This window comes from Panthera tigris, chromosome E3, assembly GCF_018350195.1.
Source record: "Panthera tigris isolate Pti1 chromosome E3, P.tigris_Pti1_mat1.1, whole genome shotgun sequence".
NCBI lineage: Eukaryota > Metazoa > Chordata > Mammalia > Carnivora > Felidae > Panthera > Panthera tigris.
Genome location: NC_056675.1, coordinates 1,029,935 through 1,046,786, shown reverse-complemented (window position 1 = coordinate 1,046,786; position 16,852 = coordinate 1,029,935). Strand labels below are relative to the sequence as shown.

The 16,852-nt window shown below is 53.6% G+C and overlaps 2 protein-coding genes and 1 long non-coding RNA gene across 5 annotated transcripts in view; 2 read left to right on the top strand and 1 right to left on the bottom strand.

Moving 5' to 3' along the window:
- Positions 1-2,711, bottom strand: part of UNCX (UNC homeobox) — an 80,456-nt gene extending 77,745 nt beyond the window's left edge. For all 3 annotated transcript variants that reach the window (XR_006212407.1, XR_006212405.1, XR_006212406.1), the window contains exon 1: positions 2,605-2,711. The gene's annotated coding sequence lies outside the window, so the exon portion shown is untranslated. The remainder of the gene's footprint in view (positions 1-2,604) is intronic.
- Positions 2,287-10,076, top strand: ZFAND2A (zinc finger AN1-type containing 2A). Its single transcript, XM_042971509.1, is given in 4 exon segments — positions 2,287-2,315; positions 4,391-4,484; positions 6,282-6,411; positions 9,581-10,076. Coding segments are annotated over 4 exon segments (393 nt in total). The 5' UTR covers positions 2,287-2,299; the 3' UTR covers positions 9,734-10,076.
- A 226-nt stretch (positions 10,077-10,302) lies between these two features.
- On the top strand, positions 10,303-12,526 carry LOC107180317. The gene is made up of 3 exons (XR_001511090.2): positions 10,303-10,688; positions 10,778-10,870; positions 11,224-12,526. It is a non-coding gene; the product is annotated as an uncharacterized LOC107180317 (long non-coding RNA).
- The last annotated feature ends 4,326 nt before the right edge of the window (positions 12,527-16,852 follow it).

Below are 16,852 nucleotides of genomic sequence, written 5' to 3'. Positions count from 1 at the left end.
CCTAGAAGCAACGACACCCTTGTAGCAATAGGCACACCACACACTCAAATCTTGATTTCTAAATACCATCCTCCGCTAAAAAGGAACAACGCTCCTTGGAGAAATGGTTGATTCCAGCACTGCAGCAGGAAGAGTAAAAAATGAGCCTGGGGCATCTTGTACCAAAAGTCAAGGAAGGGAGCAAGGAAGGGACACATCAAAAGGACTCAAGAGCCAGCTGCACGGGGCTCTCTGGCCATCAAAATAAATAACAGCAACAGGGGCACCTGGGTGGCTCAGTCAGTTAAGTGACTCTTGGTTTGGGCTCAGGTCATCTCACGGTTTGTGAGTTCGGGCCCCAGGTCGGGATCTGTGCTGACATCACGTTGGTATTGTCTCTCTCCCTTTCTCCGCCCCTCCCATGCGCGCTCTCTCCCAAAAATAAGTAAACTTTAAAAAACGACAGCAACAGAACATGACCCACTGAATAAAAGAGAAATCCACAAGTATACACTGATACAAATAAATGGATTAAAAAAACAAACGAAAGGGAAATATCTCCCTTATAGAATGCCAAATAACAAACGTAAAAGGAACGATGGAAATTTTAAAAAGCACTATCTGGACGGCACCTGGCTGGCTCAGTCGGTAGAGCACGTGACTCCTGATCTCGGGGTCGTGAGTTCAAGGCCCACATAGAGCGCAGAACTTACTTTAAAAAAAGGAAAAAGCGCTATCTGGCAACGATCATAGTGATCGAGGCAGAAGTCACTGATGCGGCTAAAGGTTGCCGGGCAAAGGCTGATGAAGAATAATGGTGGCATCTCAGAGTAACTCCCTACGAAATACTAACCAATTTACCAGTGACAAAAAGGAGAAACCTAGCAGCCATCCACATGACTAGGTAATCGAGGTGAGTATCACCCACGATAGGGTGGGTCGCAGCACGGCACCATTCCTGCAGCATTGCTACTAAAAAACATGACCTGAGGGGCGCCTGGGTGGCTCAGTCGGTTAAGCGTCCGACTTCGGCTCAGGTCACGATCTCACAATCTGTGAGTTCGAGCCCTGCGTCAGGCTCTGTGCTGACAGCTCAGAGCCTGGAGCCTGTTTCAGATTCTGTGTCTCCCTCTCTCTCTGACCCTCCCCCGTTCACACTCTGTCTCTCTCTGTCTCAAAAATAAATAAACGTTAAAAAAAAAAAAAATCTAAAAAACATGACCTGAATCTGGTCCCGAGGAAACATCCGCAGACCCCGAGTCGTCGCAGTCATCTCACGTGTAAGAACCACCTGTGGCCTTTAATAAAAAGTGTCAGGGACAGAAAGGACGGAGGGCCCGTCCCAGCAGGGAGGAGGCCGCACATGTGACCGTGGACGGGACCCTGGAGCAGGAAAGAAAAAGAGAGGCGGACACGGTTGGCAAAATCCAAATGGAGGCCGTGGATGGGACCTTAATGCTGTCTTGATACTGATCTCGTCATGTGGACGCCTACGGATGGTGATGCAGGAACGTCTGCTTTCGGGCACACGCACACAAATTGCGGGGGGGGGGGGGACGGGGCACCCCCGGCATACTCGCAAATGGCTCAGAAAAAGCCTAAAAAAATGGGCATGTGCCCGTACAGATACACCCCCCCCCCCAGACTCTCATTTGTGGGTCCCACGCGTGTCACGTTGCCTACGCGGGACGTTTGTTTGCAACTCCAAAAGCAACACTCGCGGGACCGGGGCAGCTGCTCGCAACCGTGTGCAGATGGCGAACAACTCGAGCGGCCCGAGGAACGAACGCACTCCCTGCCAAGGTCACACAGGACGACGCGCGCCTTCTTTCGGGTTTCGCCTCCGATACGGTTAGGTGTCCGTTCCGCAGCCTATTCAGGGTCACGGTCGTCCCACGTTTGTGCTCTCTGGCGGTAATCTTGCCGTCTAAAGCGGCCCCAGGCGGGAGCCCGCGCGCCGTCCAGTTTCCTAAGCACAGGAGGCCGCGACGCACCGCACGGAGATCAGCGGCGAACGGGCCCGGGTTCGGGCACGAGTCACGGCGCGGCGCGGGCCGCGACCTCGACGCGAACGAACCAACGACACGGCAACGCAAGTTGTCTTCAAACAGAAACACACGTAAAACAAGGTTAGGGACCGACGGCTGGCTGTGACCTCAGGCACCGGGGCGGTGAACCCCGCGGCCCGACAGCACCCGCCGAGCCAGTCTGCTGGGACCCCACAGAGCCACGCGCTCCCAGAGAGAAAACCAACCGCGGCTCGTTTGCGGGGGGCGGGGGGGGGAGGGGCTGAGCAAGGGAGGCGACGGAGTGCGGGGCCATGGCGAGGCGGACAAGTAAGAGGACACGGAGAGAGGCCCAGGGAGGTGACCCGGCCGGGGACACGGGGATGCACTAAGGGGACAAGTACCGGCACGTGGAAAGGGGATCCGCTAAGGGGACAAGTCAGGGGACGTGGCGGCGGAACAAAGTGATACAGTGAGAGGAAAGGGGTGAGGAAAAGGCGACACGTTGAGGGGACAAGGAAGGAGACAAGCGCGCGGACGCGGCGGCACCGGCGGGCGTCGTCTCCCCGGGGCCGGGCCCTTCTCTCCCGCTGGGGAAGCCCCCGCCCCGGCTCCGTACCTCGCGGCGGCCCCTCTGCGGCGCGGACTCGGGCCCTCCGTGCGCGGCCCCGCGCGACGCCGGCCTCCACTCAGCCCCGGCGCCGCGGCCTCGGCCGCCCCGACACGGCTTTCCCGCGCCGCGCCGCGCGGCCGGCCCAGTGCGCCTGCGCGCAGCCGGCTCTCGGCGACCGAGCGGGCGGGGGAAGCGGCCGGACTGTTCCAGAAGGGGGAGGAGGAGCGAGGAGTGGGCGGGCCGACGGGGCCCGGGCGGCGGGGGCGGGAGGGGCCGGCCGCTGACGTCATCGGGGCGCGCCGGGCGCTCCCCGGAGCCGCGGCGGCGGATGAATGGCGGGGCCGGGGGCGCTGGCGCCGCGAGACGCCTCGCTCTCCCGCGGGCCGGTCGGCTCCCTGCCGCGCCCCGGAGCCCCTTTTCCTCAGCCTCCCCTTTGGTCTCGTCCCCCGCGGCTGACTGTCGGAAGGGGGGAGCCGGCTTCCCGTCTGCGCCGCCTTCCGGTCGCCTCCGCGGCCGCCCGGGTCCCGATCGAGAGCCAGGTGCGGCGCCGGGCCGGGGGCATCCCCCGGGGAAGGGCTTCCCGGGCCGCCGTGCTGCCGGGAGTGGGCCCGCGCCGGCGCAGGGGCTGCAGCGTTCCCGCCCCGGGGGCGTGGGAAAGGGGACGGGCCCGCGCGGGCCAGGCACCGCGCGGCGGCCCCGCCCCGGCAGGGAGGGGGCCGACGGGGAGGTGCGGAAAAGCCCCTGGGGGACCCGGCTTCTGCGGCGGCCGGGCGGTGCAAGGGGCCTCGGGAGGCGCGGTGCGGACCGAAGTTTCCCCTCCGGGGCGGTAGCTTCGCTTGTCGGCCCGTTTTCCACCGGGGGTGAACGGCTTGTCCTCTTCCCTCATCACCCCCGGGTTGCTGTCGTCGGGGAGCCAGTCCTGAGTCAGCTCTCCGCGGGAGGGAGTTGAGGGGCTCAGCAGGGGCAGAGCTGAGTCTCTCCGGGGTAGCGGCGCGAGCTAATGGGGCTTAGCAACAAGTATACTCAGCGGGTGAAACTGTGCCCCAACTCGTTGCGGGCAGTTGTGGGAATTGAATATGGGAAACGCCTGTCGCTGCGAGTCCAAGTGGTTTAATGCACACCTGAATTCGGGGGGAGCTTTCTCGAGTAGGGATTTGAAGGACCAAGAAGCCATCGCTCTCACGACAGGGGTGATTCTGAATGAGCCAGTGCTTGTACCGAAACGCCTCGTGTCTCCGCAAGAATTTGTGACGCTTTAGTCCCCTGCAGGGGCCGGGGGGGTCACTTGCACACCGAAGGCTTCCTACAGAGCAAGTCTGTTCGTTTTCATCAGCTGGAAGTTAGGAACGCTGGTGACTGAAAATCTGGCCACACTCAACCGACTGAGCCACCCAGGCGCCCCTGGCCGTTTTTCTAATTAGCTCTTCAGTGTTGGGAGGTCGGCCTGAGGTCCAGGTTCTGGTCACCATCGCTAGGTAGCCTCTTCTGAAGGCCAGGAACCAGGGCCAAGGCCAGGTGGATACAGGTGTGCTGCTTAAATATTTGTGGGACTACATGGGATGGGGTTCTTTTGAAAAGACAGCTTCACAGGTTAGGTTCTTCAGAACCGCTGTCATTGTGAAAGTCATGGTCCCCAATTTTTTTCTCACCTGTGGTACTTCAAAGATGTATTCGATAGGTATAAAGAACTGACCGTACGTAAATACCTGTTTAACGTGATCTATAATTTTTTCATCCTAATCTTTAGAACACTTCATTGTTTTTTTGGTGTTTGTTTTTTGTTTGTTTTTAGATTTTCTTCCGTTACAATGCGATGCGTGTAAACAAGATTTCCATAAAGACCATTTTACTTGTGCTGCACATAAATGTCCATATACATTCGAGAAGGTAATTGATCGTATTTTATTTCAAAGATTCTAGCTTTTGTTGTCTAAAGCTATGCTGTCCGAATAGTAGACGTTTGCCACGTAGAACTAATAATCTCATTCGGATGAAGTAAGACTTAAAATCTGGTTTCGCCATCAGACTAGCCATATTCCAGGTGCTCGGCCACCACGTGTGGCCATGGGTGGTGCGGATACGGCATGTTTCCACCATCACAAGAATGTCTGGATGGCACAGCTCTAAAGCAAGAGATTTTATTTTCAGGGGCTCTTGAAGTCAAATTGTTGTATCCAAACCTTGAAAGTTTATTTCGCGTGTGAAAATATTCAGTTCCTTTGATTCATCATGCTAACGAAGAACTTAGTGGTGTCTTTGTGAAGTGCCAGAAATGGTTAATATTTGACAAAGAACCTAATCTGGAAGCCATTAAAAACGCTAGTTTATTTGGGTGACTTCACAGCCGCTGTTCAGTGGCAAATAGTACATTGTAGAAACAGGAAGACGGGGACTCTAAGAAGACCCACGTGCATGAGTCCGAAGGAGTGACACCTTGTTATTGGCTTTGCAGGTGGCTCTTGACCTGTATTCGTTTTGTTTCTGGTGGTTCTGAGGTTTTGTGTTTTTTTTTTAAGTTTATTTATTTTGAGAGAGCATGAGCAGGGGAAGGGCAGAGAGAGAGAGAGAGAAAGAGAGAATCCCAAGCATGCTCTACGTTGTTAGTGCAGAGCCCGGTGCGGAGCTCGAACCCATCAGGTGCCCCCGCTTGAGCCGCTCAGGTGCCCGATTCAGAGGTTATTTTAGTGAACTCTATAGCCCGAATGTTGCTTCCTTGAGGTGGCAGTTAGAAAGGTGAATGACTTATTAGCATTATTACATGCTTTCATTAGTGTTGGCTGGGGTCTGACCTTCCAGCGTTTTCTAGGTCATTGGGGGGCGGGGGAGGGTGACTCCTATTTACCAGGCCCCGATGACTAGGCCAAACTATCCAGTTGATTTGTTGGCTTGACCTCCCCACGTCCCTAGATAGGGAGAGGCTGGCTAGACATCAGTAGTAATGCCTTATTTGGCACAGAGTTGTCAACTGAGAGAGTGTTGCTGGCGACCCTGCGGCTTGACCCAGACGGCAGGCCTCCTCCCTCTGTGATGACACGTTTGGATGTCAGTTGTCACGTCCGTCCGTTTTCTTGCTGAGCTTAGTTTCCTTAGCTCCTGCCCTGGCTCTGAGGTTTTTAACTGCTGGGCGCTTGGTTCTTCCCTATAGAGCCCCTCCCCCGCCGTCTGCTTGGGTGGCTGTTAATGAACCTGAGAGCTCAGCCTAGCTGTGTGCTCTCCAGTCAGCCGCCTGCGTCTCCCTGCGGGTGAAAGCCACAAAAGGATCAGGCGGGCTGCTGGCAGTTGAAGGGAGCCGGAGGGTGTTCGCGGTAGTGTTCTCTCCCGTTCTCTCTGTTCCGGAGGTGTCCGGGCTGGCTCTCCACCTGCCGGGGCGGTGCTGGATGAACGGCCCTGCTGCCCTGAGACCAGATCCGTTTCACCAGCTTTTCTTTGGCTGCCTTTCACCGTCTCAGGGCCGTGTCCACAGCTGGTTAACAGTCTGTTAGGTTTAAATTCTACTGGATTCCGCTTCCTGTCCTGAATCTGTACGGAAGCCTTACTATTCATCCTCAGGGGTAACCACGCCGTCTTGTAATGAACAGTCGGAACATCCGTGCTTGTCCTCTATTTGATTTTCGATGCACTATACCTTTTCCTTTTGTGAGTTTTGTCTGAATCTGGAATATGATTTTATATCATTATTTTGGGGACGTTCGGGTCCCGGTGTGCCCACTTTGTAACAAACCAGTACCGGTAAAAAAGGGAGAGATCCCAGATGTGGTGGTTGGTGAGCACATTGATTGAGAGTGTAGCTGCCATCCTCGGAAGAAAGAGAAGGTGAGGACAATTCTGTCCACTCTGTGAATGGGGATTTTTTTCCGTAGGGGGGAAAGGTCCATTATCTAACTATGATCCGCAGTCCTAATCGTCTGCTTACAGATGAAACCTTAGTGACGTCAGTGCTTCCCCGAGTAGTGGACGGCATGGGCTTTTACAGATACGGGGACGTATTTTCTAAATATGAGAGTCTCTGCTAGGATCTGCTGCTTCTATAGGAATTTCATACTTTTTCTCCCAAAGTGAAGAGCTAATGTGGTTTCTAGAACCGTTTGGTTAAGGTGTGCTTTTATTAGCTGCTCCTAGTGAAACGTAAAAGGATATATACAATTTGACCTTGCAGCGTTCTTCGTGAGAGTTGTACGTTTGTTCACTTGGAGTAAATTATGCGAGCGAAAATAGCAGGCCCCATTCTCCTCACCGGTCTTGGTCGCTTGGGGTCCGTCCTTTCCTCCAGGTGTGTGCGCTGTTGTGTCTTGGGTTTGTCTTATTCCCTCGTAGTCGTGGGTATCGTTAGCTGGTTCGGCACGGTGTAGGCTGAGCATGGGCTACCGGCCCCGTTGCTACGCTGCCACCTGTCTGGCTGCCCGCCCCCGCCCCGCCCCGCCCTGGAGACGAGTGGGGTCCCTGCACAGGCCTTCCGGGGCTCGGCTCTCTGAGGACACAACTGAGCGATTCTGTCTGTATTTCTCTCAAGGCTAGATCCAAGTTTCCCTACTTTCTGTGTCTCGTGTTTTTTTTCTTAGTTTTTCCCTGATGTGTGGGGAGGCGCATGCCCCCGCTGCTCCCCCGGAAGGACTGTGGAAGATAGATAAATGGAGGCCGTGTACCTCGACGGATCTTCATTCTTGGTTTCCTCTGGCTTAGCTGCATGAGGTAGCAGCCAGGCTCCGAATTCTTCATTTGGGTACTTACCCTGTTCATTTCCTCACTTACGCTGTTGCTGTAGACAGTTCTGTGTAGTTGTTCTACTGCGGTCCTTTGTGGGGCCGGTTTTGCTTCTGGCAGTTGGAGGATGTCCCCCTCGTCCCAGAGTTTGGAAGCTTCGCGTCGAGTGTTCCTGGTGTAGATCCCTCTTCATCTGTCACACTAGGCAGGCAGTGGGCCCTTCCAAACCGGAAATGCCAGCGCTTCCGACTGGAGTTTGGATTCTTTGATATTCTCTAGCCTTCTGTTCCTTAGGCGCTGCACTTTCTGGATCGGTCTCCTTTTTTGCCCCCTGAGGTTTTCTTTCCCTGTGAAATCTGCGTCCAGGGTATTTCCTGTGCGTCACAGTAGATGTCCTCCTCCGTGCCCGATCTGCTGGCTGCTCACTCGCACGGTTGGTGCAGTGTGAACTCTGGCCTTGGCTCTGGGGCATCTGCCCGGCCCACTTTCTCGGGAAACCCTGGAGCCCTAGGACTTCGGGGTCTTTCTCTTAGGCTGATCAGGTTCCCTGGAGAAGGTGGGGTTCTGTTCTGTTCCCTGCCTGGGGAGAGCACACTCTGGCTTCCGGAATCATGGAGCCAGGTGGACAGAGCACTCGCCTCTCCCCTTCGTGGAGCACAAGCTCCTTGCTGCCTTCTGCGTGCCCCTCCCATGTTTGTGGGGGTCCTCCTGCCCGTCGCTCCCCAGGCCAGAGCCTCTGTGAGACCCTCTGCGGAGCATCCGTCTTGTGCCAGCGTTGGGTGGAGGTCTGATTCTCGCCTTCTCCCATTGTGGTCCCGCGTCACCCTCACCTGCCGGCACTGCTGACGTCTGAGCCTTTGAGGGTTTTGTTTCATGAAGAGGGGTGCTTCTTGACTTTCCCCACCAGCTCACAATTTGGCTTTCTCACTTTGCCAAGTTCATTGTTGTCGGGTGCTTTTTTCTCTAAAGTCTCGTAACTCTATTTTCTCTCAATCTTGTGGATTTATCCCTTTCCAAAAAATCTGTTTCCTGTCGTTTCAAGGAGACTCAAACTGACCTTGCCTTCAGTAGAAGACACGTGTCTACGTGCCCTTTCCTCTTGGACCGCACTTTCTCAGAGCCTCTCGGGCCTTCCGGGGGCCGGTCTGGGCCAGCTCCGCAGCTCGCCCTTCCCGAAGGCCCTCCCAGGTTACTCGGGTTGTGTTTCTGAGACGCCCTGCTTATGCTCCGTACGCAGTGATTGCAGGAAGTAAGCAGAAAGCCTATTAACCCCTTGCTGCTTTCAGCCTCCAACGCGAGAGAGTAGCCCAGCACACAGAACCCTTTCTTGACCAGCCGACCCCAGTCTCCCCACAACCCCGTTTTGTTCACGCTGCTCTGGCCATATAGTGGTGTGCTTTTCCCTTCAGGCCCTCTGGGAGCTCTACTAACACCTCCCTGCGTCTATACAAGACCACAGCTCCCCTCGCTCTGCTTTCCCCCCGCACTGACAAGGCCCTCCTCTTTCTTGGCTCACCGCAGATTCATGACCCAAGCCCACCCCAGGGCGGGCATGCCCTCCTTTGCTCCCCTGAAGCAGGCCCTCTGCTCCCTGCACTGGCTGCGCATGCTCAGGTAACTTGGGGCGGTCCACAGCTGCCCGTCCTTGCCGGAAGGCTGCCCTTGGGCCACTAAGTGAGCATCTCTTGACTGCCGTCCTTAGCTCACAGCGTCAGCAGTGCCTGGGAGTTTATACCACTCCCTCCCGTTAAAAGAAAACAAAAAAACCCATCAGTAACTGACGGGAATAGGGGCTATAGATCTTCAGCTCCCTGGAATGTCCCCAGAGCCTCCCGAGTCAGCTCCCCTCGGTGGGACTGTGCGCCATGCCACGGGCTTGGCCTCCTTCCCTCCGTCCCCACTCCGAACTCTCCTAGGTCTGAAGGGTTTTTGCTGAGGACACGTCCAGGTGCCTCATGTGAAGACCAACTTAACGCACTGCTTTCTATTACTTGCCAAAACCTTTTAGTTAGTATCTGCGTTTGCCCGACAGTAAGATGTTTGTGTAAAGTCTTGGCATTTTTATTTCTTGTAGCTGAGAACTGATTCTAGTTTAAATGCTGGCAGTCTTATTGGGTGTTTGTTAAATAACTGCTTATGGGAAGCAATTGAAATGCCCAGTTGGTTCCATCGGTGGGACATGTGACTCTTGACAGCAGGGTTATGAGTTCAAGCCCATGTTGGGTGGAAAGATTACTTAAAACAATAAAAAGAAACGTTAAAGCAACCCTTGCTTTCTCAGATTTTTATATGCCGGCGCTCAAAAGAGGGGTGCAAGAAGGAGATGCTGCAGGTGATTTGTGACCAGTGCCACGGCAGTTTCCGTATTCAGCGTAGACACCCTCTGGATCACAGCTGCCCACGCGGGAACCTTGCCGTCAGTGTAGCCGGGTGAGCAGAGCGGCTGAGCTGGGACGTGCTGGCCCACGTACACGGACCCGGAACCCTCACGGTGGGGATAGGGTACCTTTGAGCGTTGCACTGAACTAAGTTGTTGACGTGAAATATTTGTTGTAGAGACTTGGATAAATATAATCTAAATTAAAGTTGGATTCTAGTTGTGTTGTTTTCTTGTGGCCGCCAGAGCAAAGTACCACGGCCTGGGCTGCTTATGCCACCGAAGTTCATCGTCTCCCTGCTCTGGAGGCTGGAGTCCAAGATGGGGGTGTGGCGGGTTCCTCCCCGAGGTTCTGGGGAGATGCCACTCCGGGCCGCTCCCCCCACTCTGGGTGGTTTGCAGGCTGCCTCTCCCCAACGTCTCTGTCTGTCACACGGGTTTTCCTTATGTGTCGCTGTCCAGGCATTGTCTTTTTTTTTTTTCTAAAAATTTTTTTTAATATTTGTTTATTTTTGACAGAGAGAGCGTGAGCGGGGGAGGGGCAGAGAGAGAGGGAGACACAGAATCCGAAGCAGGCTCCAGGATCCGAGCTGTCAGCACAGAGCCCGACGCGGGGCTCGAACTCACAGACCGTGAGATCATGACCTGAGCCAAAGTCGGCCGCTCAACCGACTGAGCCACCCAGGCGCCCCGGGGGGGTCTTCTTTTGATGAGGACACAGTCATATTGGATTAGGACCCCACCCTTTTCCACTCTGAGCGCATCTCCGCTGATTACATCTCCGATGGCCTTACTTCCAAACATCACGTTCTGAGGTCCCGTTTAAGACGCGTCGGCCTATCTTTCTGTGAGGACACGATTCGACCCACTCGCTGGTAGTGTAACCGAGAGCACCTTCCTCAAGTCAGTAGAAACATCTGCCTAAACCTGCTGTGGAAGGAAAGCGGAAGGGTAACCGTCTTTTAGTTTCTGCTTATTTCCCGCGTTGTCTGTGCCCGAGCCGGGTCGACGGGTGAGTGCCCTGGCTCCCTAACCGAGCACGTGGCTCTCCGGGTAAGCCGACGGAGGGGTCGTGACTGCTGGTCCATCCTTTCTGTGTAGGTGTGCAGCTGCCAGAGCCTCTGATTCCGAGCCAGCCAAGCCGTCGGGAGCCCTGAATACGTCGTCTTCCAGTTGGCTAGCTCAGCGACCCAGGTACTGGTCCGAACGGTGTGCACAGATACACTTGCCTTGTCCTGGGCGTGGCGGTTCTTGTCGGGTGAGCACAGAAAAGTCGGTGCAGTACAGGTACTAACTGAGCGGTTCAAATTCTGTCCTCCGAGTTACGTACTCCTGGCACACGGCTTAGACTAGGCAGGGTGATCGAGGGTCTGGATTGGAGCTTTCTTGAGCTCCGGATTATCAGTGCAATTTATTCCAGCACAGAGCGGATCACACGGTTGGCGTTTTGTAGCCGTTTCTGAAATACACATCTCTCATATGATCAACTGCTCCGGGTTAGTCAAGATGGACCTAAAAAAATAAGCTGTTGTTTTGTTCTCTTTCAGATGGAAACTGAAGAGATGATGTGACTCCGTCCACATGGAGACATTAGCTTGTGTTGCGTATTTTAACTTCACAGACCGTGTTTGTGCTGTAGTGCCTTTACGCTTCTCATGGCAAACAGTCTGGAATGTCATTAAAACTTTTCCAGTAGAATGTGCAAATTTTGGCAAAACAAACAGAAGGGTATCGATATTCTGAGCTTGGCTAAACCGCGCCAGCCCCTGCTTCCTCCACCCTGCCCCCAAATGAAGTGACGTGGAGAGCAAAGGGTCTGAGTATTACCCGGCCTGAGTCCCGCAAGAACCTGGCACTGTGGAGGCCTCCGTCCCTTACATACCCGCACAGCTGATGGCACTCTGTCTTTATCAGTGGCTTCCATGGTGACCGCCCCTGGAGCCCAGAAGAAGGGGGAGGCCTCGGGCCTACTTGGCTAAGGGCCCGTGTTCAAAGGCGGCCCCCACTCTGAGAGAGCAGCCTTGTGGCCATATGGCCTATAAATGCTGGGCTCCTACTGATGGCCTCATTCCAGGAGAGAGCCCTGTGCCCGGTGACCCTGGGCGCTGGGAACCAGTGAAGCAAAATGTCCTTGTAGCCGGGTCCCGATCTTAACCCACTGGTCGTCCACCTGCGCACCCCTTTTTCCTGGATTAACAAAATCCAAGCAATTACTCACAGCTTCAACACACGATGGGGGGAAGGGCTCCTGTTCGGTTTCCATTCCGCAAATAGGTGATCAAAACTTCTGCGAGTTGTCTTGGTGGCATTTGTTCCGGACCACTGGTTCTCACTTGGGCGTGCTCAGAGTCGCCTAGAGGGCTTGTTCGAACAGTGCCGGGCCCCACCCCTGCAGTTTCTGGTTCTAGGGGTCTGAGTGGGCCTTGGGATTTGCACTTCCAGCAAGTTCCCAGCTGATGGTGATGCTGTGGGTCTGAGGAGCCCACTCGGATCAATCACTTGTCCTGTACCCCTGCCGTCCGATATGCAGTCGCTGGCCACAGATGGCCTGGAGCACGTGACATGCAGCAAGCCCGGCTGGAGGTTGGATTCTTAGTTTTATTTAACTTAAAGGCTGTTAACTTGATTTACTTTTTAGAAAAATCCTTCAGTATGTTAGGAACTTTGGTATGTGAATCTGGTTTTTCAGTTCTGGATTTTATTTATTTTTCATTTATTTATTTTTTTTGGTTCTGGATTTTAAATACAGGTCAGGCCTTTCTCATGAAAACTTAATGTCCAAATTGAGAATCGAAAACACACTTGAGCTTTGAAGACAAACCATAAAATACATCATTGTTGAAAAAATTATTCACGTGTTGAAATATTTTGGATATGATGGATTAGATAAAGCGATAATGTTATCTATTTTTCTTTTAACTGTGGCTACTAGAAACTTTAGAAACAGGTACGTGGCTTGCCTTACGTTTCTGTTAGACGGTGCTGTTCTTATCCGAACTGAAGGATGAACACCCACATTTAAGCCGGAAGGACGGTCAGCCTAGGAGTCTGCTGGTGCCTCTGTCTTTGGGTTTGACTTGGGATGGGACGGTGGCCCCCCTCAGCACAGCATTTGCCCCTGTGGGTGCCCGAGACCGCGGTCTGTGCCGGACCGTGTGCGTTGACTGTTCTCTCTTGTACACACATACCTGTGATAGAGCTTGAGCCATGAGTTAGGCTCAGCGAGAGGCGATCGACAGCAAAGAAAGCAGTCGCGATTACACAGGAACGAGACTTCATGCCTGCCGCGCCCGCTTCGTCGTGCAGTGTGTCTGTAACAAAAGTTAGGAGTATTCTCTCTCTCAAAATTCTTTTTTTTTTTAAATCGTTTTTGAGAAACAGCGTGAGCAGGGGAGGGGCAGAGAGAGAGGGAGACACAGAATCCGAAGCAGGCTCCAGGCTCTGAGCTGTCAGCACAGAGCCTGATGTGGGGCTCGAACCCACGAACCGTGAGATCATGACCTGAGCCGAAAGCGGATGCTTAACCGACTGAGCCACCCAGGCACCCCTCTCTCTCAAAATTCTTACTGTCCTGCACTCCCCGTTCTTGTGATGGTGTGAGATGATAAAATGCCTTCCTCATTAGATGGAGGAGGGAATGACCTAGGCCTGTGAGGAGCCTAGGTCTATTTTTGGCCTGCGGCTATGTCAGAAGGCCGATCATCAGCTTCTGGACCACTGCTAGGGCGGGAGCTGGAACCAGGGTGGGGGTGGGGTTGGGATGGCTGGGATCTTCCCTCCGGTCCTGTTAGTAGATGTTCAGATAGCTCCAAGGGTGTGAAAGGTTGGGAGGGCAGAGGCGTCCTGGCTCCTTGTCACACTCCTGGGCGCTGACTCCCTGCTCAGTGTCCCTTGCATCAGGCAGCTGTGTTGTCCACAGATACCAAGGTCCCAACCTGCCTCCCGCACCACCTGCCTCCTCCTGGGAGCCCAGCACACGTTCTCCAGCAGCTGCGCAGTCTGGCCGGTACCTGCCAGCTCTGGGCGGACTGCGAGGGGTTTCCTGGTGTTTGTCGCTGCGCCAAAGAGGATGTCCTTTTGGTAGAAGGTGCTAAGTTGTCTAAAATGTCATCCCAGCATCAGGAGTTTTCCATGCCCTCAGTACCTGCCTTTGGTTTAGTTTTTTCCTAACCCGATGAAGACACGGTGTCCCTTTACTCTAAAAGAACGTCCTGAATTAGCAAGGTTGCTCATCTTCTGAGAACCGTCCATGTGAAGAATTTAAGCTAAGGGAGTTCATTCGTGCAGGTGCCACTGAGCCTCTCACGACGGGGGAAGAATTCGAATGTGACTGTGTGCCAAGGGTTGGAGAAGCCACAAGTGTACAGGTTTTTGTGGAAAACACTGAGGTTACTATTAGCGTAGTGAATTTTTTTAGCGCTCAAAGTTTGTGTGCAGTTTTGAGAAAAACGTAACGCTGAGTTTTGTGCTCTGTGTTCATCTGTCGGGGGTAGGACGGGGCTCACTTTCCTTATCTGGAAATGTTGGAGAGACCCCGGTGGGTGTTGATTTGCTGTGTTTTCCTGAGATGCTATAAAGACTCGTGATCACGGTGGATCACGTAGAAGGTGCAGGGAGGAGGAGAGTATCCGGCTGTGCCTTTCACTAAATGTGTGAAGAGGCGGTTTGCAGTTTGCTTTTAAATGCTTTGCCCGAGCAGGTCCTCCTTCCTCCCTCTCATTAGGACATTAGGGGGAGCTCTACCCACACCCACGTTTGTAGCATTATTACCTCCACCCCTGTTCTCAGAATGCATCCCTAGCTAAGATTTTCTTGCAATAAATGCTACAGAAACAGCCTTTTAAAGTGGTTTGTAAAAAACGAAAACAAAACCCTATGCCGACAGGCAGAGCAGTGGGTTCATTTTACATTCTGGAGATATTCCGAACCAGAGTAAAGTGACATGTGTGGATGGCTTTGCTTTGCCTCCGTCCTAGTGCGGTGAGAAGTGTCTCCCTTCCTGCTTTCAGGGAACGTTCCCTGGAGAACGAGAGCAGTCAGAAGGGCTGCTGTTTCCGTAGTGCCAGGTAGAAAGCTCCTGGGATGCCAGAGACAAAGTCAGGTTCTCTCTGTTGAGCCCCCAGGTGTTGGCGCAGACATGGTGCCGAGACGTGAAATCGTGGCTGTCCTCTGGCTGGGCGTTCGTGACGTCCCTCTCCCACCGCAGTCTGGTCCCCGCGCTGCCCACCACAGAGCCCCGGCGGCAGGCCGACTCTTGGGTCTGTGGGGCCACGTCCCCTCCCACCCACCCCCCGCCGTCATACACCCCCATCTAACAGAGGGCAGTGAGCCTTGCACGGTTTGGCCAAAGCAGGGGTCCTCAAACTTGTTCCAGAGCCTGGAACCAGCCGTGGTGTGTGTGTGCGGGGAGCCCGCGGTAAGCTTCGTACGTGGACGGGATGAGCTATCCCGTCCTGGAATCCACCTATGCATCCAAGGGTCAAGGTGGAGTTTGTAGGAGGAACAAGTGGAGAAAACGGGATCCCCGTAATTTTTGCTAAATTAGGAAAAATTGTGTCAATTAGGAAAGCAGTTTTGTTGCATCTGAGGCCAGAGGCTAGTGGGGGGGGGGGGGAGGCGCTCAGGAGTGTTTTGCGGGAGTTGGGCTTGATCCGCGTGGTTCACGTTCCTGCCGAAACGGCTGGTGACGTGGCAGAATCGCCAGGTCTCCTTATGGTTATTTATTTGAACTATAAGCCTGGGGAAGGATCATTTGTGATTTGACTTTTTAAAAAATTTTTTTCTTTAGTGTTTATTTATTTTTGAGACAGAGAGAGTGAGACAGAGCCTGAGTGGGGAGGGCCAGAGAGAGGGAGACACAGAATCAGAAGCAAGCCCCAGGCTCTGAACTGTCAGCATAGAGCCCGACGCGGGGGCTCGAACCACGGACTGTGAGAACGTGACCTGAGCCAAAGTCGGACGCCCAACCGACTGAGCCACCCAGGCGCCCCTGTGATTTGACTTTTTTTAATTGATGAACTTATTTTTTAGGGCAGATTCAAGTTCACCACCAAATTGAGCAGAAAGCACTTGGCATTTCCATGCCATCCCACACGGCCTCCCCCACCATTAACACCCCTCGCTGGTGTGATGTGCTACGGGTGTCCAAAGAGTAGTGAAGCACGTTTAAATACATGTTAGCTTCTAAAAGCATAAACTCCAGGGGCGCCTGGGTGGCTCAGTCGGTTAAGCGTCCGACTCCGGCTCAGGTCACGATCTCGCGGTCCGTGAGTTTGAGCCCCGCGTCAGGCTCTGGGCTGGTGGCTCAGAGCCTGGATCCTGTTTCCGATTCTGTGTCTCCCTCTCTCTGACCCTCCCCCGTTCATGCTCTGTCTCTCTCTGTCTCAAAAATAAATAAACGTTAAAAAAAAAAAATTAAAAGCATAAACTCCTTGGGGCGCCTGGGTGGCTCAGTCGGTTAAGTGGCTGACTTCAGCTCAGGTCATGATCTCACGGTCCGTGAGTTCGAGCCCCGCGTCGGGCTCTGGGCTGACGGCTCAGAGCCTGGAGCCTGCTTCCGATTCTGTGTCTCCCTCTCTCTCTGCCCCTCCCCCATTCATGCTCTGTCTCTCTCTGTCTCAAAAATAAATAAAAAATAAATAAATAAAAATAAAAGCATAAACTCCAGGAGCACCTGGGTGGCTCAGTGGGTTGAGTGTCTGACTGTTGATTTTGACTCAGGTCATCATCTCACAGTTTGTAGGATAGAGCCCAGTGTCGGGCTCTGTGCTGACAGCGTGGAACCTGCTTGGGATTCTCGCCTCCCCGCCCCACAAATAAATAAACTTAAAAAAATATATATATAAATTCCATCAGGGTAAAGAATACCAGAGCTGTTATGTACTAAAACCACCTCTTAGTCAAAGAATGATTTTGCAGTAATAGAAATATAGCACACAGCAAAATTGCTGTGCTCCCTCCCCGGTTTTGAAATTGTTACTTCTATAGCTGCGTTATTACATGGCTTAGTTATGAGACAGGTATCAGGCTCCCGCCTGGCAAATGTAAAAGGAATCTATGAGGCTGTGGGTTGCTGAGGAAACCTTAGGGGAATTTTAAAATTACAAACATCGGGGGTATCTGGCCGGCTCAGTCAGTAGGGTGTGGGACTCTTGATCTTAGAGTGATGAGTTTGAG